This window comes from Vulpes lagopus, chromosome 15, assembly GCF_018345385.1.
Source record: "Vulpes lagopus strain Blue_001 chromosome 15, ASM1834538v1, whole genome shotgun sequence".
Lineage (NCBI taxonomy): Eukaryota > Metazoa > Chordata > Mammalia > Carnivora > Canidae > Vulpes > Vulpes lagopus.
In genome coordinates, this window is record NC_054838.1 from 16,514,849 (window position 1) to 16,539,211 (window position 24,363).

General features: G+C 37.4%; 3 protein-coding genes across 5 annotated transcripts in view; 2 read left to right on the forward strand and 1 right to left on the reverse strand.

The window, feature by feature from the left end:
- The window catches only part of SBF2 (SET binding factor 2), a 468,462-nt gene that overhangs the window by 112,430 nt on the left and 331,669 nt on the right, over positions 1-24,363 (forward strand). The gene's annotated exons all lie outside the window — the stretch shown is intronic.
- On the forward strand, positions 6,473-8,525 carry LOC121476414 (keratin, type II cytoskeletal 8-like). Its single transcript, XM_041730426.1, is given in 1 exon segment — positions 6,473-8,525. A coding segment is annotated over 1 exon segment (1,476 nt). The 5' UTR covers positions 6,473-6,843; the 3' UTR covers positions 8,320-8,525.
- LOC121476421 (huntingtin-interacting protein K-like) lies at positions 9,736-10,197 on the reverse strand. Its single transcript, XM_041730432.1, has one exon. The coding sequence runs from the start codon at positions 10,158-10,160 to the stop codon at positions 9,795-9,797; it is 366 nt and encodes a 121-aa protein (XP_041586366.1). The 5' UTR covers positions 10,161-10,197; the 3' UTR covers positions 9,736-9,794.

The window sequence follows — 24,363 nt, forward strand, 5'->3', positions numbered from 1 at the left end:
AGATCATATTGAGACCGCAGACTAGTGCCTGCTATTGCTAGTGAAATTGTGAGCTCTTGCTGATGCTCTGGTATCATTTTAGAGGTGTTAGCTGTAGTGCTATAAGGATATAAAGACCTTACAAGACCACAGATAATGTGAAGTTAATTTTCTCCATATCACATTGGATTAATATCTGTGACAAGTTACAAATGCCAATAATGATGTATTTTATAATCTCAGATCACCTCAGCTTTTTGGTTCAGGTCAGCTACTCTTTGTATATGAAAGTAAAAGATTAACCATTTTACTGAAGTCATTTAATGTGTTGGTTCCAAGCAGCTAAATGAGGCATTTCTTCCATATTTAAAACAGAAATGAAATAGGAGGATCCAAGGTATAGGTCAGCATTAACTATTATTTCTCTCTGCCTTGCAAGAGGAAGAGCAGAAGAAAGCACTTCCCACATACTGGCATAAAGGGAGCTGGGGGGCGCCTGGGTGGCTCAGTTAGTTAAGCATCTGCCTTCAGCTCATCCCTTGGTCCTGGGATCAAGTCTTGCTTCCTGCTCAGTGTAGGAGCCTACTTTTCCCCTCTCTCTTTGCCTCTCCCCCTGCTTGTGCTCTGTCTTGCTCACTCTTCTTTCTCAAATACATTAAAAAATAAATTCTCTCTCTCTCTCTCTCTCTCTTTTTTTTTTTTTTTTTTAAGATTTTTACTTATTTATTCATGAGAGACACAGAGAAAGAGAGAGGCAGAAACACAGGCAGAGAGAGAAGCAGGCTCCATGCAGGGAGCCTGATGTGGGGACTTGATCCTGAGACTCCAGGATCACGCCCCAGGCTAAGCAGGGACTCAACCGCTGAGTCACCCAGGGGTCCCAGTTTTCTCTCTCTCTCTCTCTTTTTTTTTTTTAAGATTTATTTATTTATGAGAGACACAGAGTGATGGAGACACAGGCAGAGGGAGAAGCAGGCTCCCTGCAGGGAGCTGGATGTGGGATTCAATCCCAGGACCCCAGGATCACAACCTGAGCCAAAGGCGGATGCTTAACCACTGAGCCACTCAGGCATCCCAATAAATAAATTATTTAAAAAAGTGTGTGTGTTGGTGGGTGGGTGGGGGGTGGGTAGCTGGGAAGCAAAGAATCCATATAAGGGACCTTCAAAGTTGTTTTTTGGTTTTGGATGACCTTCTGGTTTGGGATAGATTAGGATTTATGAATGCTAAGAGCAAGCAAGCTGTGAGCTGGGTGTGGAAATTGCCAAGTGATGCCCTGCACCACTTGGCTGGGCCATCTTTGTGTTGTGATTTTGAGATCAGGGACTGTGAGCAGCCTTGTATTAAAGGAAGTGTAAAACGGTTGGAAGCATTATGATGTATCATATACTGTGGACTGTTTTTAAGCTTGTAAGCCTCTATTTCTATTAGTTTCTATTTGGTAATGTCTTTTAACATCTCCAAACTGCCTCATTGATACCCATTGAAATCAAAAAGGTTTAAAGGAGGGACGCCTGGGTGGCTCAGCGGTTGAGCATCTACCTTCGGCTCCGCTCGGCTCCGGGCCTGATCCCCAGGCCCTGGGATCGAGTCCCACATCCGGCTTCCTGCAGGGAGCCTGCCTATGTCTCTGCCTCCCGCTATGTGTCTCGAATGAATGAATGAATGAATAAGTAAATAAAATCTTTTTTTTTTTTTTAATAAGTAAATAAAATCTTTTTTTTTTTTTTAATAAGTAAATAAAATCTTTAAAAAAAACAAAAGATTTAAAGGAAGCCCTGTGCTTTCTTGAGTGTTGTATAAATTATGATTATGGTAATTGAAGTGAGACCACCAGGAGTTAAAAGGTCACTTGATCCAGTGACTGTCCTTTCCTGTAGATTTTATTTCTAAAGACGTAAAGTTTCTGTTTTAATGGAATAGGAAATAAGATTGATAAAGTTTTATTTTAAAGTTTTGCTTATCCAATGTTTGGTATATATCTGGAAGGGAAAGTTAATATATAGGCTAGAATGATGGACTGATATTAATAATTAGAACTTTTATGGGGAAATGTAAAATATTGTTATTATACCCCATAAAGCTGGCATAAGAGACAGCAGTTCATTTGAAAAAGATGTTTTATCTATAAGGTTGGCATGAACTATTGGCTTCTTTAAAAGCTGATGCAGTTTTTTGCTATGGAATCGCTAGGATGATGGCAGTAAGAGTGGAAATAGAGTGGTATTTAATTGACAGGGTTTGGTTGAATGACTGAATATGGAATGCACTAAGAGACTAAAAGTTATCATACAGGTTCAAATTTGGGTGACTGGGAGGATAGCAGTACCTTGACAAGTTGGTGCAAAAGTAGAAATAATTTCAGACCTGTCCAGTTTGACTATAAATTAATTTAGGTGTTGTAACACCTAAAAAGACAATTTGATAGAATGATTAAGAGCATGGACTCTAGAACTTCAGTGTTTGAGTTTTAATTCTGGCTTCACATGGTAACTCTGTGACCTTAGGCAAATTATTTAAAGACTATGCCTTTTTTTTCATCACTCTAATGAGAATAAAAATAATATTAACCTTATGGAATCATTATGAGGAGCAAATGAATTAATATATACATAAAGTTCTTAGAACAGTGTGTGGTACATAGTAATCATTATGTGTTAGCTGTTGTTACTGTTGTCATTATTAGGTTATGTTTTCCAAAATAATATTGTGATTTGGGGATAAAATTTAGTGATATAAAAAGAATTTATTTCACTTAGAGCAATTCCAGGAGACTTTTCTTTCCTGCTCTCTATACCCTCTCAAATTTATAGAATCAAAGTATAGAAAGTTAATTGCGCAGGTTTAATTATTAAATCATGTTAGTTTTACTGTGAAGGGAAAGGTAGTGGAAGTGGGAGATGGAGAAAAGGTGTTTGAATATGTTTTATTACTGTAATTATAATTTTTTAATCCTTTAATGCCGTATTAAAGATGTTTATTTCCTACTTTTGTTATCCTTATCTGGACACTGTCTTAGCTCAATTAAATCCAAAGCTCAGATGTCAGATTTCATTTTTTTCTGCTAGACTTCATTCCATGACATTAATTTCAATGAATTTGTCTGTTATTTTTTATTACCCTGCACAGTTTTTGCTGACCTCTACCTTCATATACTTCCTAGTGTTATCGTGGCATCTGCAGGAAGCAGTTTGCTTTCTCAGAGGAACTTTAACCTAAAGACTTAACTGGAAAAGCTGTTTTTCAGAAATTACAGATGAAAGGGACAGTCTAAGGAAAACTACCAGACTGGAAGAAGCCCCACAAATAAAAGGACTATCCATAGTTATTCTTAAATCTGTGGAATTCATATAGTTTTGGTTTGCTTCTCCCTGATTTCCCTCTACCCATCACTTTTAAATAAGCTATGCTATGTATACCCTTTTCTGTCCATTTCTTTTTTAAAAAATTTTTTTAAAAAAATTTTATTTATTTATGATATATATATATATATATATATATATATATATATATATATAGAGAGAGAGAGAGAGAGAGAGAGAGAGAGGCAGAGACATAGGCAGAGGGAGAAGCAGGCTCCATGCACCAGGAGCCCAATGTGGGATTCGATCCCGGGTCTCCAGGATCGCGCCCTGGGCCAAAGGCAGGCGCCAAACTGCTGCGCCACCCAGGGATCCCTGTCCATTTCTTATAAATGTTTAATGAGCCTGTCTGTTTAACTGCATGCCAGATGAATGTGTTTGAATATGGAATGTGCCTAGCAATTGGATACTGATAATTCATCTCTCAAAATTTGTGACTGTTTTATTTAATTTTTAAAAAATATTTAACATCATTTAAAAAATAATGCTGTTCTCAGCTGCATTCTAATATCCTGACCAGAAGAGAATGCAATGCCATTGTAGTTAATGCTCTGTCTAGTTGCAAGGAAGAATCTTGCTCAGATAGCTTTATACCCTGAGTTCTTATTTCGGGCAACTCTGCTTTGAGTGTTCAGCATTAGGGTGGGTCTTTTCATTCTTGGCTATGTATGTCTTTGTGAATTATATTCTTCCATTGCTCCCAAGGACAGAGTTTAATTTTTTTTTCAGAGGTTTAATTTAGTTCCATTAATGATCATCAGCATTCGTTAGGCTTAGATTCAACTGCAAATAACAGAAAACCCACAAGAGTGCTATCAGTGAGGTTAGGATGTGTTTTTCTTCCTCGTAAAATAAGGCAGTCAGGAAGTAGTAGATGGTTTGGTGCTGGTATAGCAATTTTGTGATTTCATTAAAGGCTCAGGCTCTAACTTTCTTTTCCTCCCTTTATGGGATGTTATCCTTACCTTCATGTTCTTATTCTAGGCAGAAAGAAGGGAAAGGGGGGGAGAAGATTAAAAATGTGACTGAGTCTTCTTCCTTCTAAGAAGAGCTTTCCAAGAAGTGTACCCAGTGACTTCTACTTACATCGCCTTGCCTAGAACTAGTATGTAACAATACCTAATTACAAGAAAGGCAAAAAAAAAAAAAAAAAATTAGTGGCCTTTATGTTTGTTTTAAAGTTGGGTGTATTGCCACTCCCAATAAAATCTCCTACTAAGGGGAGAAGGGAATAATAGATACTGGATGGGCAGCTAGTTGTCTCTATCATATCCTCCAGTATAGAGTTCTTATAGGGCATCCTTCATCCACACACTCCTGGATTAATTATTTGTGGTTAGGAAATTAAGATTGGTTTCTCTTGAAGTTCTTGGCTTTGCAAGTCATAAAGAACTGCTTTGGGTTTTGTTGTTGTTGTTCTTGTTGTTGTAAGTAAACTCTACCCTCAAACTGGGGCTCAACTCATAACTTCAAGATCAGGAATCACATGCTCTACCAACTGAGCCAGCCAGATGCCCCTGGTTTGCTTTTTAAGGAAGAGGCCCTTGGGTGGCTCAATTGGTTAAGTATCTGCCTTTGACTTGGGTCATGGTCTTGGGGTCCTGGGATGGAGCCCCACATTCGGCTCTCTGCTCATCAGGGATTCTGCTTCTCTCTCTTTCCCTCTCTCTTTGCCCCTCCCTTCCACTTGTTCTATCTCAAATAAATAAATAAATAAATAAATAAATAAATAAATAAAAATTTTAAAAAATAAAGAAGAGGTAGTATAACTGATAAGCACTATGAGGCAGCATGCCTTGTTTATTAGTAGAGTTATTTAGTTTGTTGTAGAAATAATGCATAACTCTGGACATATCCATTTATGTGGCAGCCAAAATACCAAAAAAGATTGAAAATTGTTGTCTTCAAGGAACCGAACCTCATTTCTAATTCACAATTTTCAAAAAAAAAAATTCACAATTTTTGATCTTTCCAAATATGGTGATATCTTTCATTATATGTTCTATTAAAAATGTACTTCTTAATTTCAGGGACAGTTCACTAGTGTTTATTTAGTAGCTTTGAGTATTTAGCCATTATTTGCCCTTCTCTCCTCGCCTCAAAGTATTATGGGAAAAGCCCATCGGTTTTGCTTATCTTCACATCCCCAATGTCAGGTATATATGAGGTAGTAAATAAATATTTGGTGAATAAATAATTGACTAAAGGAACAGAATGGTAGCCTTCTGTTTGACTTTGAATAATCCCAGACTGAGAATATACTGTTTTAAAAATTCACCTTTTCAAGTTTTATACAGCTCTAGAGAGGCAACATAATAGAATAGAAATAATATGACTTTGGAGTCCTTAGCACAACAAACTTTTTGGTCCACTACTGTGCACCAGGTACTACTTTCGATGCTGGAGTAGGAAAAAAAGTTAAATATGTACCCTTATCTCCAGGAAAAAGGGAGACAAACTTATAAATAGTACTTATTAAACTTACTGGGATATGTGCTATATGTATACACTAGGTTCTAAAGGTAGATATTAAGTGGGTTAACCTAGGTTGGAACAGTGCATTTGAAGAGCACAGAGGTATGGTCTAAGAAGACTGTTGAGAAGATGGAAGTAGCTATGTGGGTGATAGTTGGCCAGATGAGGTAAATGGGGATCATGTTCTGGATAGAGAGTAGCTGCTTCTGTGGGGTACAGATACAAGACATACAAAGAGTGGCAGAAGGTGTAGGAGCCAACTAATGGAGAACTTAGATTTTTATCCAGAATACCATTAAAGACATTTTCAAAACAGCTTTTTGCTCTCTGATGAAAAGGGAAGCATATTTTTTTAATCTTGTAGAAGATCTCAGAAAGACATCAAAGTGTATAAAGAATACAATAGGGAACCCTGGGTGGCTCAGCAGTTTGACGCCTGCCTTTGGCCCAGGGTCCGATCCTGGAGTCTCCAGATTGAGTCCCGCATCGGGCTCCCGGCATGGAGCCTGCTTCTCCCTCTGCCTGCGTCTCTGCCTCTCTCTCTCTCTCTCTCTCTCTCTCTCTCTCTCTCATAAATAAATAAATCTTTAAAAAGAAAAAAAAAAAGAATACAATCACTTTTATTCTCTTCAACTAGATATATAACCAGTCTTAACATTTTGGTACATATACTTCTGTAATTCCTCAGTTTTTCTCCCTCTGTCTTCCTTCCTCTTCCCTTTTCCTTCTTCTCCCTTTTCTCCTTTGTTCTTTTACCCTTCTCTGGCCAGATCTTGTTGGCCTATATGGCAACTAAATGAAGGACTCACTGAAAAGAGAGGTTAAGGTAAAGAAAGAGGCAAGGTTTTGTCTTGAAGTCATTTTCTGAAATATGATGAAAGAGGCATTGTTTGGGGGGATGGAGAGTTTGAATTTGGTTATTAGATATGTTTAAAAAATATATTCAGCCCACCTAGAAGCGGCTTCTCGCTCTCCTTTTGGAAACTCTGTCAGGTTCAGCCTCCTTGCCTCCACTCCAGCCTCCACCATGTCCATCAGGGTGACCCAGAAGTCCTACAAGGTGTCCACCTCCAGCCCCCGGGCCTTCAGCAGCCACTCCTACATGAGCGGGCCCGACTCCCACATCAGCCCCTCTGCCTTCTCCTGGGTGGGCAGCAGCAGTGGCAGCTTCTGGGGTGGCCTGAACAGCAGCATGAGTGTGGTTGGGGGCTACGGCGGGCCCGGGGCTGTGGGGGGCATCACGGCCGTCTCAGTGAACCAGAGCCTGCTGAGCCCCCTTAAGCTGGAGGTGGACCCCAACATGCAGGCGGTGTGCACCCAGGAGAAGGAGCAGATCAACAGCCTCAACAACAAGTTTGCCTCCTTCATCAACAAGTTCAGGCACCTGGAGCAGCAGAACAAAATCCTGGAGACCAAGTGGGGCCTCCTGCAGCAGCAGAAAACCGCTCGGAGCAACATAGACAACACGTTTGAGAACTACATCAACAACCTCCCGAGGCAGCTGGACACCCCGGGGCAGGAGAAGCTGAAGCTGGAAGTGGAGCTTGGCAATATGCAGGGGCTCGTGGAGGACTTCAAGAATAAATACGAGGATGAGATCAAATTGTGTGGAGACATGGAGAATGAATTTGTCCTCATCAAGAAGGATGTGGATGAAGCTTACGTGAACAAGATAGAACTGGAGTCCCACCTGGAAGGGCTGACCGACGAGATCAACTTCTTACGGCAGCTGTATGAAGAGGAGATCCATGAGCTGCAGTCCCAGATCTCGGACACGTCCGTGGTGCTGTCCATGGACAACAGCCGCTCCCTGGACCTGGACGGCATCTTTGCCAAGGTCAAGGCCCAGTGCGAAGACATTGCCAACCGCAGCCGGGTGGAGGCCGAGACCATGTACCAGATCAAGTACGAGGAGCTGCCGACATTGGCTGGGAAGCACAGGGATGACCTCCGTTGCATGAAGACTGAGATTTCTGAGATGAACCGGAGCATCAGCCGCCTCCAGGCTGAGATCGAGACTCTCAAAAACCAGAGGGCTGCACTGGAGGCTGCCATTGCCGACGCCGAGCAGCGCGGGGAGCTGGCCATCAAGGACGCCAATGCCAAGGTGGCCAAGCTGGAGGCCGCCCTGCAGCGAGCCAAGCAGGACATGGCCTAGCAGCTGCGCGAATACCAGGAGCTCATGAACGTCAAGCTGGCCCTGGACATCGAGATCGCCACCTACCGCAAGCTGCTGGAGGGCGAGGAGAGCTGGCTGGAGTCTGGGATGCAGAACATGAGCATCCATACGAAGACAACCAGCGGCTACTCCGGTGGCCTGAATTTGGCCTATGGGGGCCTCACAAGCCCTGGCCTCAACTACGGCCAGAGCTCCTTCCAGTCCAGCTTTGGCCCTGGCGGTTCCTTTAGCCGCAGCAGCTCCTCCAAGGCTGTGGTTGTGAAGAAGATCGAGACTCGTGATGGGAAGCTGGTGTCTGAGTTGTCTGACGTCCTGCCCAAGTGAAGAGCCACTGTGGGCCCTCCCAGCCTCCTTGCTCTTGTGGCCCCATGAAGCCTTTGAGGGAAGGAGCTGTGCAGGGGAGCCTTGCGTATAAGAGACCCACGTAAGGCTCAGCCCTGGTCCCCAGCCTACCCTTAGGGGGAGTCTAGTGCTCGGGATACCCCTTCTTGTCCATGCCCCCAACCGAAAGCCAATTCAAGTGTCTTTTCCCAAATAAAGCTGCTGCCAGTCCCTCCCCCCCCCAAAAAAAATCTTCATAAACACCTATAGCGCTTAGTATGTCTCTAGTTCTATTTTAAGAGCTTTACAAAATTACATATTTAAATCTCATGACCTTACAAAGTATTAATTATTTCCATTTTATAGATGAGGAAGTTGAGGCATGAAGAGGTCACACAGTTTGTTCAAGGTCTATGTTAGCTGTAACTGTGGTAGACCCTGGAATCCCGGTTCTGGATTTTCAGTCATGGCAGTTTGGCTCCAGTGTTCATGCTCTTTACACTATACTCTCAAATTGAAGCTGAAACTATTTAGATGAGTATAAGGGAATACTGGGATTGTGGGAATCAGTTTTTTTAACATTAAAAAGCCTACTTTCCAATCATTTAGGTTTGGCTTTATTTTTATTTTTATTTTTATTTTTCAAGCTTTGGTGAATCGAAAGGTCAACTCTATATAGAAATAGGTTTTATCTAGCAACCTGTGATACTCAGTTACTTTCCATAAAGTAAACGATCTGTTAGCATGACAGTTTGGATCTTTTTAGAGATATAAACAGTTTAATTGCTTGGCAGTTTTCCCTATTTCTAACTGTTGCTGTAATATGAAAACACTGGTAGAAGTAGAAAATAAAATTAAGAAGACATTTGAAAAGATTCTCTATTTTAAAATAAGATGAAATTGAAAATTATCAGAAATGCACAAGATATTTAGCTATTTAACATTATATATGTGGTTTTATATACACACACACACACTTTAAGATATATAGAAGTAGAAATAAAATGAAATTTTATTCTTCTGAAGTAGAAATAAAATGAAATTTTAACAAAAGAACACATAGAATTTCTAGACTATAAAGATATATTTAATTTTTTTGGCATTGCCCCAAAGTCTCATTTTATATCTCACCTTGAAAAATTCAAATATATGGGGACAGGATATATTTTAGCATGGTATTGCAACTTTTCTTTCTTTTTTTCCTTTAAGATTTTATTTATTTATTCATGAGAGGCACAGAAAGGCAGAGACATAGGCAGAGGGAGAAGCAGGCTTCCTGTGGGGAACCCGATGCAGTACTTGATCCCACAGCCCCAAGATCACAACCTGAGCCAAAGGCAGATGCTCAACCACTGAGCCACACAGGTGTCCCTATTGCAGCTTTTCTTTTTTTTTCTTTTTCTTTTTTTTTTTTTTAAAAAAAGGCTAAATCTTTATTGAATAAAATAATCCAGTCAATGGGTCTGAGAAAGCACGTATCAGTTGGTTAGGGCAATAAGAACCTCTACCACGTTGCCCATGTGTTCCCTCAAGCTCAGTTCTGCTGCTGCTCGTGAGATCTCCATCTCTGTCATTATCAGCTCCAGATCTTCCTTCTTAATGGTGACTTTGGCCAGTTCCTTCTCCCGCTCCTGTTTGGCTTTCTGTTCCCGGGACCGTCTGTCTCCAATGACGGACATGGCCGTCTCCAAATTGGAACTCTGGATCTCCTTCTCCTCCGCGTAGTCGGTGACTCGCTCCAGGTCCGCCGCACCGCTGTCCTGCTTCCGTGGCTTCTCGGGAGGCGGCTCCGGGCCGCTGGTCTCAGTCTCCAACTCCAGCTCCACATCCCCCTCGGTAGCCATATCGATCCCACCGTCTATTGCAGCTTTTCTTGAACCAAGAACACTTTATACATTTTTAGACTCTAAGTTTTATTTTTCCTTTTTGAAATGTTATCTATTAGCAGAACATGGCAATGGTGTTACAAAATTTAATGTCTCTAGAAACGACTTCTGTGTTCTAACAGTTGAATATTCTATTTTGAGGGAAAATAAATTATGGATTAAGTGGGACCAAAGTATAAAACAAATTTCTTCTGAGTGATAGTGAAACATTTACTGAATTATAACTATTAGCAAAAATAAAGTTGAGTAGCCATTTATTTTCCATGTGAACAACATTGTAGCTCACTGCTGTTTATTACAATTAAAAAGTAAGTCTGGTTAGTTAAACACCAAATCTGGATATATAGAGAAAAAATAGTTATTCAAAGAGCTTTCAATAATAAAATAGGAAGTCAGAATTTTGCAGTTTTTTTTTGGAGTCAGAAGGTGGGTAACTTCCATTTTTAACTTAAATCAGTTTCTGGGTTTATTACCACCTGTTATAAAAGGCTACATTGTAGATGCATGGGTGTAGTAGAAATAGATCAGCCCTCACCAAGCTTTGAATTATTTTAACTCCTGATTGGATTAAGGTTATCTGTTCTTTCTAGAGCCTATAGGCTAGCTGCCTGCTAAAAGAAAACATAAATTCACTTTGGAGGAAGATAAAATTATTTAAACTTTTTTTTAAAAAACATACAATATTCAGCATTCAGTTGAAAGTAATCAGACATCAAGGAGACAAGACAATGTGATAAAAAAACTAAGATGCAAGGGCAGCCCTGGTGGCTCAGTGGTTTAGCACCGCCTTCAGCCCAGGGCCTGATCGTGGAGACCCGGGATCTAGTTCCATGTGGGCTCCCTGCATGGAGCTTGCTTCTCCCTCTGCCTGTGTCTCTCATGAATAAATAGTAAAATCTTAAAAAAAAAAAAAAACACACAAAAAAAAACCTAAGATACAATAGACAACAGAAACAGACTTACAAGGGATAGTGGCATTCAGACAAGACTGTTTTTGATATGTTTAAGGAAAATAGAAGATTAACATTTTGCCAGAGTATTGGTAACTAAGAAAAGAGCTAAACTAAATTCAAGAACTGAAAAAATACAGTAACTGAAATAAGTATCCAGAAGATTGACTTGATAGCATACTAGGATTTGCTTGAGCTAGAATTAGTAAACTGGAAGATAGGTCAGAAACTGTCTTTCAAGCTTTATCATGATGAAGGCAAAAAAAAAAAAAAGATAAAAATTACAGAAATGAGAAGATAAAATGAACCAATGTGTAAAATATCCTAAGGAATCTCCAAACAATAGCAGAACCAATAAATGAATTCAGGGAGTTTGTAAAATTTAAGCTCAATGTGTAAAAATTACTTTTGAATATTTATTTGCAATGAACTATTGGAATTCAAATTCATATGGAAATGTGAAAGAACTAGAATAGGAAAAATAACTATGACAATAAGAGCAAAGTTGAAACACTTAAACTAATTGACTTGAAGGCATATTATTAAAGTACATTAATTGACTCCATTAATACTGGAGTCAATATAGTTAATAAAATAATATTAATTCCATCAATAGAACAGAAAAGAGCATCTAAATATAAATACACACACACACACAGACACAAAACTGATTTTTTAGCAAGGTTAGAAAGATAGTTCAGTGGAAAAAAAGAATAACATTTTCAATAAATGATGCCAAAACAGTTGTGTAATTCATTAACAAATGAACCTCCATTCACAACTTAAGATATCCAAATAGATACTGATGTAAATGTAAAATCTGAAACTAAAACTTTTTCCTTGATAGTCCATCAATTTTATTAATTCTGTTGATTTTTTCAGTGAGCCAGCCTCTGGTTTCCTTGATTTTCTTTTTTGCTTTTCTGTTATTAATTTCATTGATTGCTTTCTCATCCTTATTATTTTCCTTCTTTTGCTTACTTTGGGCTTGATATGCTCTTGTGTTTCGATTTTTTTTCTCCAAATTCCAGACTTCCCTCTTAATTTCTTATGGTGGAGGTTGAAGTCATTGATCTGAGACTTTAATTTTCTTCTAATAAAAAATATTTAGTACTATAAATTAATCCCAAAGCATTGCCTTAACTGCGTCTCACAAACTTTAATAAATTATGTTTTCATTTTAATTTAGTTTAAACTATTTTTTAACTTCCCTTTTAAATTATTCTTTGACCCACAGGTTATTTAGAATTGTGTTTCTTACTGTTTGAGGATTTTGTAGATAATCTCTCTTTTATTAGTTTTTAATTTAATTCCATTGTGGTTAGAGAATGTGGTTTATGTGATCCAAATAATTTCCAATTTAGTGAATGACTTTTTCATGGCCCAGAATATGGTCTGTCTTGGCTTTTACTATTTAATATTTGAAGTTCTTAAATCTTTCTTCTTGGTAATTGCAACAATTTCCCATATAGTCTTACTTCTTTATCACTGCTTATACTTCACTGTTTCTAGAGTTATTATTCTTTTATTCCTGAATACTAATCTGATTCTGACATTCTTTTTCCAAAAGTTCTGGTGATGTCCCATTATCTACAGGATCATTCTCTTTAGAGACCCCCCGGGTGGCTTAGCGGTTGGGTTGCTGCCTTTAGCTCAGGTCATGATCCCGGGATGCGGAATCGAGTTCCACATTGGGCTCCTGCAAAGAGCCTGCTTCTCCCTTTGCCTATGTCGCTGCCTCTCTCTCTCTATCTTTGTGTCTCTCATGAATAAGTAAATCTTTTTTTTTTTTTTTAAAGAATCATTCTCCTTATTGGGGGGATTATCTTCAATCATCATCAAGTTATTCTAAGAAAGCCTCATCTAGTATTACTATCCTTTTCAGCCTCTTTTCATATATTCTGTATTCCAACCATGTTAAACTGATTTTCTTTTCCAAAAATTCATTATGGAGTGCATTTCCTACATCTGTACCTTTGATCAAGTTATTCATTTCTTTTGGAATCCCTATCTCTTCCCTTCTTACTTTATATATAACATTCATGCCAATTCTGTTCACCTATGGAATTTTCTTTCCTTTTTTCAGCCAGAATCTACTGTGTCTTTGGTTCATTGTTTATACATATCTTAGAGTATGCTTTGACTTGAGATGCCATATTTATGTAGGCACTCAGTGTTTCTTCAGATCTCAATAGTGAGGAAATTAAGATAATTATAAGGGTTTTTTCAAAATTAATAGAATTAATATCTTTAATTCTGCACATGGACCAAGAGATTCAGTAAAGGTAAAAAATTTAAGTTCTACAAATGGAACAAAATCCCAGCTCAGTTTTCACTAAATCTTAGACATGACCAATCAGGGAGTTTGACAGTACTACAGAAATTAATGAATTGCAAAAAGAAACTGAAAATACTTTATCAACTGCCATCTATAAAATTATGTGTTCCTATACTTAGTGAAGGTGATATGTAGTAATGTTGGTGATTAGTTGGAAAATAAAATTATGAATGATGTTGGTATTGTATACATTTATGACAGAGATAGATGGATCAAAATATGAACAGGAGGAGAAGTTGAAATGAGGGATCCCTGGGTGGCGCAGCGGTTTGGCGCCTGCCTTTGGCCCAGGGCGCGATCCTGGAGACCCGGGATCGAATCCCACGTCGGGCTCCCGGTGCATGGAGCCTGCTTCTCCCTCTGCCTGTGTCTCTGCCTCTCTCTCTATCTCTCTGTGACTATCATAAATTAAAAAAAAAAAAAAAAAAAAGAAGTTGAAATGACCTCCAAAGCTAGAAATTCCTCATGGTAGCCAAAGCTATTCAGTCAATAATTTCATATTATGTTCAAAATTTAGTTTAAGTTATGATAAAGCAATAGAAAGAATAATATTTTTCTAAACAACCTAAAAATTTCACATTATAATAAAATGATCTACATTTATATTTCAGGTTAAAATGAAAATTCAGAAGTGTTCATCATTTTTTTTTATTCCTTTCATTCACTAATTTATCTGCTAATTACCTGCTGTATACTTCATGATCTATAAAAAATTGTGTAAGAGTTGTTCTTATAGCTAAGAAAAGAAGCTCTGTGCAATAGTAACATTTGAGTATCATTTTACAGTTTTCAAAACACTTTCAGGTGTGCTGTTTCTTGGGAGGAAAGGAATCCTAGTGAAAGGTATCATTGGTATATGAAATCTGTGGTCTTTTTTTTTTTTGGTCAGTGGAAGGAAAGGGAGCTAGGTGAATAAACATGTGCTAAGTCTTTTTTTGTTACCATTACAGAAGCTCTTTAGAACTGGATTACTTGGACTATAGACATTTTTAGAGTTATTAAGTATGGTGTGTGTAGCATAGCTGAAAATAGACATTTTCAAATATTATTGAATCTTTTGAAGGTGAGATCATGTATATCAGAATCTAAGATTTGGCGGTAATATATATAAATGCATTCTCCTCCAAGGGAGATGTATGGCAACCTTTAGCATAGAAAATTGGGAGGAACCCTTTAGTTATCTAAGAGTCTTACAAGAAATGCTGACTGATGTTTCTATAATGATTTCACCCCAATTCCAGAAGGTATAAGTCATGTGTGATTATGAATTTAACACATTAGGTAATTGCCCCAGTTCTGCCTTTATCCTTTTTTGGTTATTTATCCTCCCCATTCATGCCTGTTCTTGTTTTTACTTAGCAGTTGACGTTTTTACACTGACTTGGGGTAAAAAAAAACCAGCAAGAACTAAATGCCTCCATTTCATACCCGCCATATTTATAAATTTTTTTCTTTGAAGTGTTTGTTAAGCCTGATCTGTTTTATCTAGTTGCAAAATGTGGAACATTGCTTTACAGTAGAATTAAAATAGATGATCAATTTTTTTCAAGGTGAAGCATTTCCAATTACACTGCTAAAAAATAGTCTGGATAGTTTTGTTCAGGAAAATATATTCAATTGTTTAAACAAAACAGGTAAATGTAGCTGATACTTAAATTTATTTTTTGAAACATTTTAAGCCATTTCAGTCAAATTAAAATAAATTTAAATGTTGAATTATTGAATTTACAGTTAAATACTCTCTTCCTGAAATAACTAATCATAATCTGTTGGTCTTTTTTTTTTTTTTTAAAGATTTTATTTATTCATTCACGAGAGACACACACAGAGAGAGAGGCAGAGACACAGGCAGAGGGAGAAGCAGGCTCCATGCAGGGAGCCCGACGTGGGACTCGATCCCGGGTCTCCAGAATCACACCCTGGGCTGAAGGTGGCGCTAAACTGCCGAGCCACCCGGGCTGCCCATCTGTTGGTCTTTTTAAAAAAAATTTATTTAATTTTATTCATGAGAGATAGACACACAGAGAGAGGCAGAGACATAGGCAGAGGGAGAAGCAGGCTCCCTGTAGGGATCTTGATGCAGAACTCGATCCCAGGACTCGGGGATCATGACCTGAGCTGAAGGCAGAAGACGCTCAGCCACTCAGCCACCCAGGTTCCCCTAACCTGTTTCCTTATTCCTCTATGCTGATAGTTGTTTAGAGAATGAGAATAGTGTTTTGCCCCTGCACTATCAGAATTCCTGATCTATAGACTCTATGACCATAATAAAATGCTTAATTTCAGCTACTGTGTTTTGGGATAGTTTATTATGCAGCAAGAGTGATTGAAAGATAAGTGAAATTTGATTATGCTAAAGAGAAAAGGCTCTTTACTGCTCTAGCAAAAGTTCTGAGATAGGATGTTAAATTGCCTGAAGCTTAGTATTTATTTTGGATTTGAAGGGATATTAGTTCATAACAGAAGAGAAAGCTGCAAAAGATAGTAGGGGCCAGTTTGTGGCTTTTAACACTTCATTAATGGATTTAAACTTTTTTCTGTGTAATGAGTAATGGGAGTAATGGGAATAATGGGAACATGAAGTTTTTTGAGTATAAAAGATCATAGAAAATGACAATGGAACTCTTACATAGTTCCAACATCTTAGAATGTGTCTCAGGTTCATTTTTTCTTATATGTTTATTCAGCAAACATTTGTCATACTTAAACTTTTGGCCAGAAGCATAGTTTTGATTTTTTTTTTTAACTACAAAGGCTTATTTACTATTTTTATGACATATACAGTCAGAATAAGGGTCTGGTAAGAAAGCTAGTCATGACTTTTTTTTATGGTTCTAAGTAGGACACTAAAAATTATCCTGGCTATGTGTATGTATTAAGTAGTTATAATGATAATGCAGAGTCTGATTATGGTAGAAAAGATTTGAAGATTAAATCAAGTTCAGAAAATATTTAGTGGCGATACAAATCTCTGTGAATTTGTTAACTCTCACTTATGGATATTTATGAAAAAGCCTCTGGGAATTTGATGGGGATTGCATTGAATCTGTAGTTCAGTCTTGGGGGAGAATTGACATCTTAACAGTATCATTCTACTAATTCATGAATCCAGAATTTCTCTCCATTTATTTAGGTCTTCTGTAATTTCTTTCATCGGTGATTTGTAGTTATCTTGCAGCCTTGCTAAAATCATTTATTCTATGAGGTTATGTTCAGTTTTCTTAGTGCTTTTATTTTCGATTATTTTTTAGAAAAAAATTTTTTTTTGTTTGAAAAAGATTTCATTTATTTTTGAGACAGAGAGAGCACAAGCAGGAGGGAGGAGTCCTCAGGAGGGAGGAGTTCTCAGCAGGGAGCCCGATGTGGGGCTTGATTCCAGGAATCTGGAATCATGACCTGAGCCGAAGGCAGATGCTTAACCTGCTGAGCCACTCAGCTTCCTCTAGGAAATATTTTTTTTTTTTTTTTTTTTTTTTTTAATTCTTGAGCTTTTACATCATGATAACACATTTGTGATGGTACTATCTCAGTCACTATGACTTTGTAAAATTCTTTTTATTGTAATATTTTATGCACAAAGTAAGAAAATGTTTTTAAGTCTTTGTTTTTATCTAGCTTATATTTATTATTATTTTCTACCAGTTGGGGTTCCAGAACATTTTGTCAGTATCTTTCATTGCATATTGTTTCACATGGGATTCTGTCATAGGATTCAGCAAATTTCTACTTGTTATGCCTTTCTTTGGTCTCTTTTTACAGGCAAAAATTCATATACACTTGACTGTTTAACAACATCGGTTTAGGGTGCCCACATTTCCCCTTTCCTGTGCAGTCAAAAGTCTGTGTATGATAAACTTGATTTTCCAGAAACTTAACAACTAATAGCTTACTGTTGACCTGAAGCCTTACCACTAATATAAATAACCAATTAACACATATTTTGTATGTTTTATGTATTATATACTATATTCTTACAATAAAATAAGCCAGAGAAAAAGTGTTAGTAAGAAAATTGTGAGGACACCTTACCTGGGTGGCTTAGTGGTTGAGTGTCTTTGGCTCAGGGGTCCTAGGATCGAGCCCTGCGTCAGGCTTCCCAAGGGAGCCTACTTCTCCCTCTGCCTGTGTTGGTCTCTGCCTCTCTCTGTGTGGTTTTATTTATTTTATTCATGAGAGACACAAAGAGAGAGACAGAGAAAGACACAGGCAGAGGGAGAAGCAGGCTCCATGAAGGGAGCCCGATGTGGGACTCGATCCCAGGCCTCCTGGATCATGCCCTGAGCCTGAGGCAGACCCTCAGCCACTGAGCCACCCAGGCATCCCAATAAATAAGAAAATCTTAAAAAAAATCGTAAGGATGAGAAAATACACTTATTGTGCTGTGCTGTATTTATTGAATAAAAAAAATCCACATATAAGCATACTTCTGCAGTTCAAACTCCTGTTGTTCAAGGGTTAACTGTAATTTAACTTCTTAGTTTTCTCAATGCTTAAGCATAATGCATGGCTCTTATGTTTAATAAATAGCTATTGATTGCTTTGAGGAGAAGAGAAAAATTGCATGTAGGTAACACAGAACCATTTTTCTCAAGGCTTATTACCACCAAGGAAATAATAGCAAAGTAGCAAGAAATAGTATTCCATGGGAAACATGACTCTGAGCTTGTGGTCAGTTTGTTTGGATATTATCTGCATTGGTCCAGGTGGAGAGAAATTCCTGTGTTGATAGCTGAATTAAACTAGATAAGAAAACAAACAGAAAAATAAATACTTATTCATATAAAATAATTAGGAAGTAAAGTTTGAAAGAAAACACAGCTATTTCCCCTACTTGTTTTAAACTGATGAAAGATTTACACTTTTATAAATTCACTTTTATTTTTGTTGAACATTTTTTCCTATAAATTGATATATAAATTTAATAAAACTGACAAAATATATTTCTCATTTTCTGTCTGAACAACAATAGTTTTTTTTTTTTTTAAGAATTTGAAGCTCAGTAACTATATACTCTAATCAATTTCACAGTCATCAAAGTCTTTTACCAATGTGTGATTTACCACTATAGATTCTTTATCTGGCTATTGGTTTTTGGTATTAGAACATGTTGTAAGATAGGTAGGGACTCAGGCTGATTATTTCGTGGTGACCCTTTCAAAAAATAATCTTTGCTTTTAGTTTTCAGAAGTAAGAATCTTTTTTTTTTTTTGTAGGGGAGAAAGGTTGTTGTTAATGGCGTAAGTATCTGTGTGAAGTCTTTGGACCTAATAAAATATTAGCCATTTTGTTAATTTATTCAACAGTTATTTGAGTGCAGTATGCGTCTTCTGTATTCTCATAGATGCTTCAATCAAGTAATAACTTAAAAAGTCCATTACAGGTATAGTCTCAAAAATTAAATAATCCTTTGGCGGGCTTATTAAAGCTGTGCTCCAGCATGACATTGAAAGGATGTACTGTATATTTTCTTTTCATTTCCCAGTTTTGGATAAGTTTCTTAGCACTATATACGGTTGTAGACATTGTAACCTAAGTTAAAACACAAAAAGGTTGATATCCTTAATTAATGAGCACCTAGAAATGAATAAAACCCAATAGAAAAAAATAGAATATAAACTGTCTTTTCAATGAAGGAGAAATTCACTTTGCCTGTAACTATGAGAACCTACCTCTAATCTCAGGCATAATTTTATTTTATTATTTTATTTTTTTTTCAGGCATAATTTTAAAAGGCAAATTAAAATAACAGTGAATGAAGAGTTCAGCAGTCAAATTGGCCAAATTATAAAGGTCTATAAGTAAGTGTTGGTAACTGGGTAGGCATATTCACACATTAATGATGAGGTTTTAATTTGTTACAACAAGCATATTCTTTGGTATTTCTTCTACTAGGTTTCTGGTTAGGTAAATAGACCAAGTTTCAGATTTATGGAAAAGAATTAGATAGATTGTCTGGAAAGTTCTTTATGATACCATTAAGTGAGAAAAAGATGATGTGGATAGATAACAAATTTATATTTAAAAAACTATTATATGTGTATGTTTATAGCTAGATCTGAAGCAATGAAAGAATATTTGTTTCCTTTTGTGACATAAGATTTTACTTTTTTTCAAGTAGAGGTAGGTGATTTTAATTGTATTTTTAAAATAATTTTCTTCATATAAGTATGAAAACTGAAATAGTAACATTCTCTGGGAGATTTCCTGTTGTGGCATTTTATGAAATTACCCAATTTAATAGGAGAAGCCTCCAGTGTTTCCTATTGATATTTAAGAGGGAGAAAGCAGAACAAGTATTAATAGCATATAATACTCCAAAGTGTCATAAATAAGCTAAGAGTGGAGGAATGAATATTTTACACAAATAAATTATAGGTATTTGTGACCTGGGCCTCATGTCTTACTTCTTATTTCTCTTTCTTTTCCTCAGTACTCTTCCTCCCTGCCTTTCTCTTTCAAAGGTGAACATTTTTGATTCAGTTTTATAGTATTTTGAGACACTTTAATCCCAATTAATTCTTCACTTTCAGTAGGGAAACTGGAGGGAGGTTTCCTCTAGTTGAGTCAGGTGGTTGGAATGGTGAGACTAGGCAGGGAGGGATAAACCAAAGTTATGAGTTACTTATGTGGTGACTCATGAAGGAATCAAGTTTTGAGTAGCTGCATGCCAAAAGAGAAGAAAGGTGTAGACAAGGTGTGTGTGTGTGTGTGTGTGTGTGTGTATGCCTGCACATGTGTGACCTGGTAAAGTATATACCATACCTTAGGTATGCCCCTAAGATTACATATTAATATAGTTAAATCTGTGATGTGTAAGGCTACTTAATATAAATTTTCATAATGTGCGGTAATAAGTGATGCTTCCAAGTAGTATGCAATAAATATGTAGGTAGAAGGGCCAACCTAAATGAGTGTGTGTTCAGATTTCCACATCTCCATCTTCACACCCAATGTCAATGCATTTGTTTCTGATTGGAAAATAATATAATTAAATTTACTAAAATTATGTATAAACTGATAGTATCCAGTAACTCATTGAGAGTCAAAGGATTCTTATGAGAAAAACTAAGCATCTGTGTTTTCTTTCTTTCTTTCTTTCTTTCTTTCTTTCTTTCTTTCTTTCTTTCTTCCTTTCTTTCTTCTTTCTTTCTTCTTTCTTTCTTTCTTTCTTTCTTTCTTTCTTTCTTTCTTTCTTTCTTTCTCTTCCTTCTTTCTTTCTTTCTTTCTTTCTTTCTTTCTTTCTTTTCTTTCCTTTCTTCCTCTTTCTTTCTTTCTTTCTTTCTTTCTTTCTTTCTTTCTTTCTCTCTCTCTTTTTCTCTCTTTCTTCTTTCATTTTATTTATTCATGAGAGATGCACAGAGAGAGGCAGAGACATAGGCAGAGGGAGAAGCAGGCTCCCTGCAGGAGAGTCTAATGTGGGACTCTATTCCAGGACCCTGGGATCACAACCTGAGCCAAAGGCAGACGCTCAACCACTGAGCCACCAAGGTGCCACACCACGTGCATTTTAACAAAGATTTTTGATGTCTAATTTTACTCCTTAACTGTTTGGTTGTTTAGCCTATTTTTAGGATGTTGGTCATATTCTGCGTGATTGAGGATGTTGAACAAATGAGATGTAGGAAAATTTTCATGATTCAAATTTTAAGCAAATTTCCTGTACCTGTTTTGAGTTCTTGCTCCACATTCTAAAATACGTAAGAAATATACAGTTTATTCTGCAGTGTTCAAGTAAGTGCTTGGTGTGTATCAGCATTTATTTATTTATTTATTTATTTATTTATTTATTTATTTTTATTTTTATTTTTATTTTTAAAAATATTTTATTCATGAGAGAGAGAGAGAGAGAGAGAGACAGTGAGAGAGACAGGCAGACAGAGAGACAGGCAGGCAGAGGGAGAAGCAGGCTCCGTGCAGGGAGCTTGACATGGGACTTGATCCCGGGTCTCCAGGACCACACCCCAGGCTGAAAGTGGCGCCAAAACGCTGGGCCACCGGGGCTGCCCGCATATATTCTTTTATTGATGTTGGTTGTTTTGTTTTTAAAAATCATTTGGGGTGCCTGGCTGGTTCAGTCAGTAGAGTATGTAACTCTTGATCTCAGGGTCGTGAGTTGGAGCCCCATGTTAGACATAGAAATTACTAAAAAAAAAAAGGTACTGTTGGGGCATCTGGTTAGCTCAGCTGGTGAAGCATATGATTCTTGATCTTGGGGTCATGCGAATGTAGAGTTTACATTAAAAAATAATTAGCCTTAGGAGAAATAGGTGACCAACTACTGAAGAGTCATTTTTAAAACTGGCTTGTGAGAAAACCAGCCCTGAGTATCTCTGTTTTGAAGTTGTGGCTTAAAGTTTCTTCTTTTTACCATGTGAAAAAAAAAAGAATCTTTCCCTATCTAAACAGTGTTAAGGCTTTATATGTAAATGTTCTGGGGGGAAATGAGAAACCTCCCCAAATTTATATTAAATTCTTTCTTAGGAACAGAATTCGATTGAAAGAATGAATATTCTACAGGAAATGTTCAAGGAAGTAAGCAGGCTGAGTGGGTTGGAAGATGCAAACCAGTCTTACCTGAAAATTTTGTCTGTTATCTAAGTATATTTCAATAATTATCTCTCTGCATGATTATTTTCTCTTCTGGATGTCAATTCCATTTCTTTGGAGAATAACCTCCATTTATTGAATGTTGGCAGTCATCATTTCTCTAATAGGGAAATGAAATTGAAACCACAGTGAGATACCACCTCATACTGACTAGGATGAGTACTGTTGAAAAAACTCCTGAAATAACAAGTGTTAGCAAGGATGTGGAGACTTTGGAACCCTTGTGCACTGTTGATGGGAATGTAAAATGGTACAGCTGCTGTATAGTGTTTCTTCAAAAAATTAAAAATAGAATTATCATATGATCCAGCAGATCCACTTCTGGATATGTATTCAGAAGAATTGAAAGCAGAGTCTCAAAGAGATATTTGTATATCCATGTTCAAATTCAAAGCAGCATTATTTATAATAGCTCAAATGTGGAAGCAACCCAAGTGTTCATTGACTAATGAATGGATAAAGAAAATGTGGCATATTTATACAATAGAACATTGGCCTTAAAAGAGAAGGAAATCCTGTCCTATGATACAACATGGATGAACCTTGAGGTTCACTTATATGAAGTCTTTAAAATAGTCAAACTCTTAGAAACAAAGAGTGGAATGGCATTTGCCAGGAACTATAGGGTAAGGTAAATTGTGAGATGTTGTGAATCTAGAGTTTTGGCCCTGCAGGATGATAAAGTTCTAGAGATCTATTGCACATCAATGTGAATATAGGTAATGCTGTTGAACTGCACACTTAAAAATGGCTATGATGATAAATTTGTGTTTTTACCATGATCAGAACTAAACAAAATATTGATACCAAGGTCTAACTGCCAAGATGCTCTTAATTTATATGGTTTGGAATGGGGTCCTGGCGCTGAAAAATTGTAAAAGCCTCCTAGGTGATTCTGCAGCATGCTCAGATTTGTGAATCACTGAAATAAGCATAAAAACATAAGGAATTAGGGGTGCTTGGGTGGCTCAATTGGTTAAGTGGGTGCCTTCGGCTCAGGTCATGATCTCAGGTCCTGGGATTGAGCTCTGTATCAGGTTCTCTGCTCCATTAATGCAGAATCTGCCTCTCCCTCTCCCTGTGTCCCCTCCCCAGTTTGTGTCCCTCCCCAAATAAGTAAATAAAATCTTTAAAAAGACCCCCTCAAAACCCATAAGGAATCGTAAGACAAGCTACTAGGTAGATGATATCATGTGTCATAAATAATTTCATTCCAAGAAATTAAATATTCTTTGGTTCACATGCTGTTCAATTCTGATTTACTAAGCAATCTTTTATTAGCCATTGGAGTTGGAATCAGAGAACCCTTTTAATAGTAAATTGAATAGATTTGTGAAACAAATGAATCTTGATTCTCTCATGAATGATTTTCACCATGCCTATAAGATAATAACACATCAGTTGGTTAAGAATTTATTTATTTAATTTAATTTAATTTATTTTAATTTAAAAAATTTTTTTATTTATTTATGGTAGTCACGGGGGAGGGGGTGGGCAGAGACACAGGCAGAGGGAGAAGCAGGCTCCATGCACTGGGAGCCCGACGTGGGATTCGATCCCGGTCTCCAGGATCACGCCGTGGGCCAAAAGCAGGTGCTAAACCGCTGCGCCACCCAGGGATCCCAAGAAATTTTTTTTTAATAACTTTTTTTTAAAGATTTTATTTATTTATTTATTCATTCATTCATTCATTCATTCATTCATTCATTCATGAGAGACAGAGAGAGAGAGAGAGAGAGAGAGAGAGAGAGAGAGAGGGAGGCAGAGACACAGGCAGAGGGAGAAGCAGGCTCCATGCAGGGAGCCTGATGTGGGACTCGATTCCGAGTCTCCAGGATCACACTCTGGCCTCAAGGCGGCGCTAAACCACTGAGCCACTGGGGCTGCCCAGGTTAGGAATTTTTAAATCTCCTTTTAACCTTGCAGTGATAAACACACAGTTAAATAACATTTAACTTAAACTTTTGCTTTATTTGAAAGATTAAGTGCAGTTCAACTGGAATTGTGCTTCAATATTTTTTTTTTACCTAATCCATATTCTCACTTTCTTTTTTTTTTTTAAATTTCCTTTTCCTTTTCTTTCTGAGAGAGATGGGGGGGGGGCGGGGAGAGATAGATATATATATATATAGAGAGAGAGAGAGATGAGGGAGAGAGAATCTTACACAGGTTCTGGGGCAGCCTGGCTTGGCTCAGTAGTTTAGCGCCACCTTCAGCCCAGCTCGATCCTGGAGACCTGGGAGTCCTACGTCGGGCTCCCTGTGTG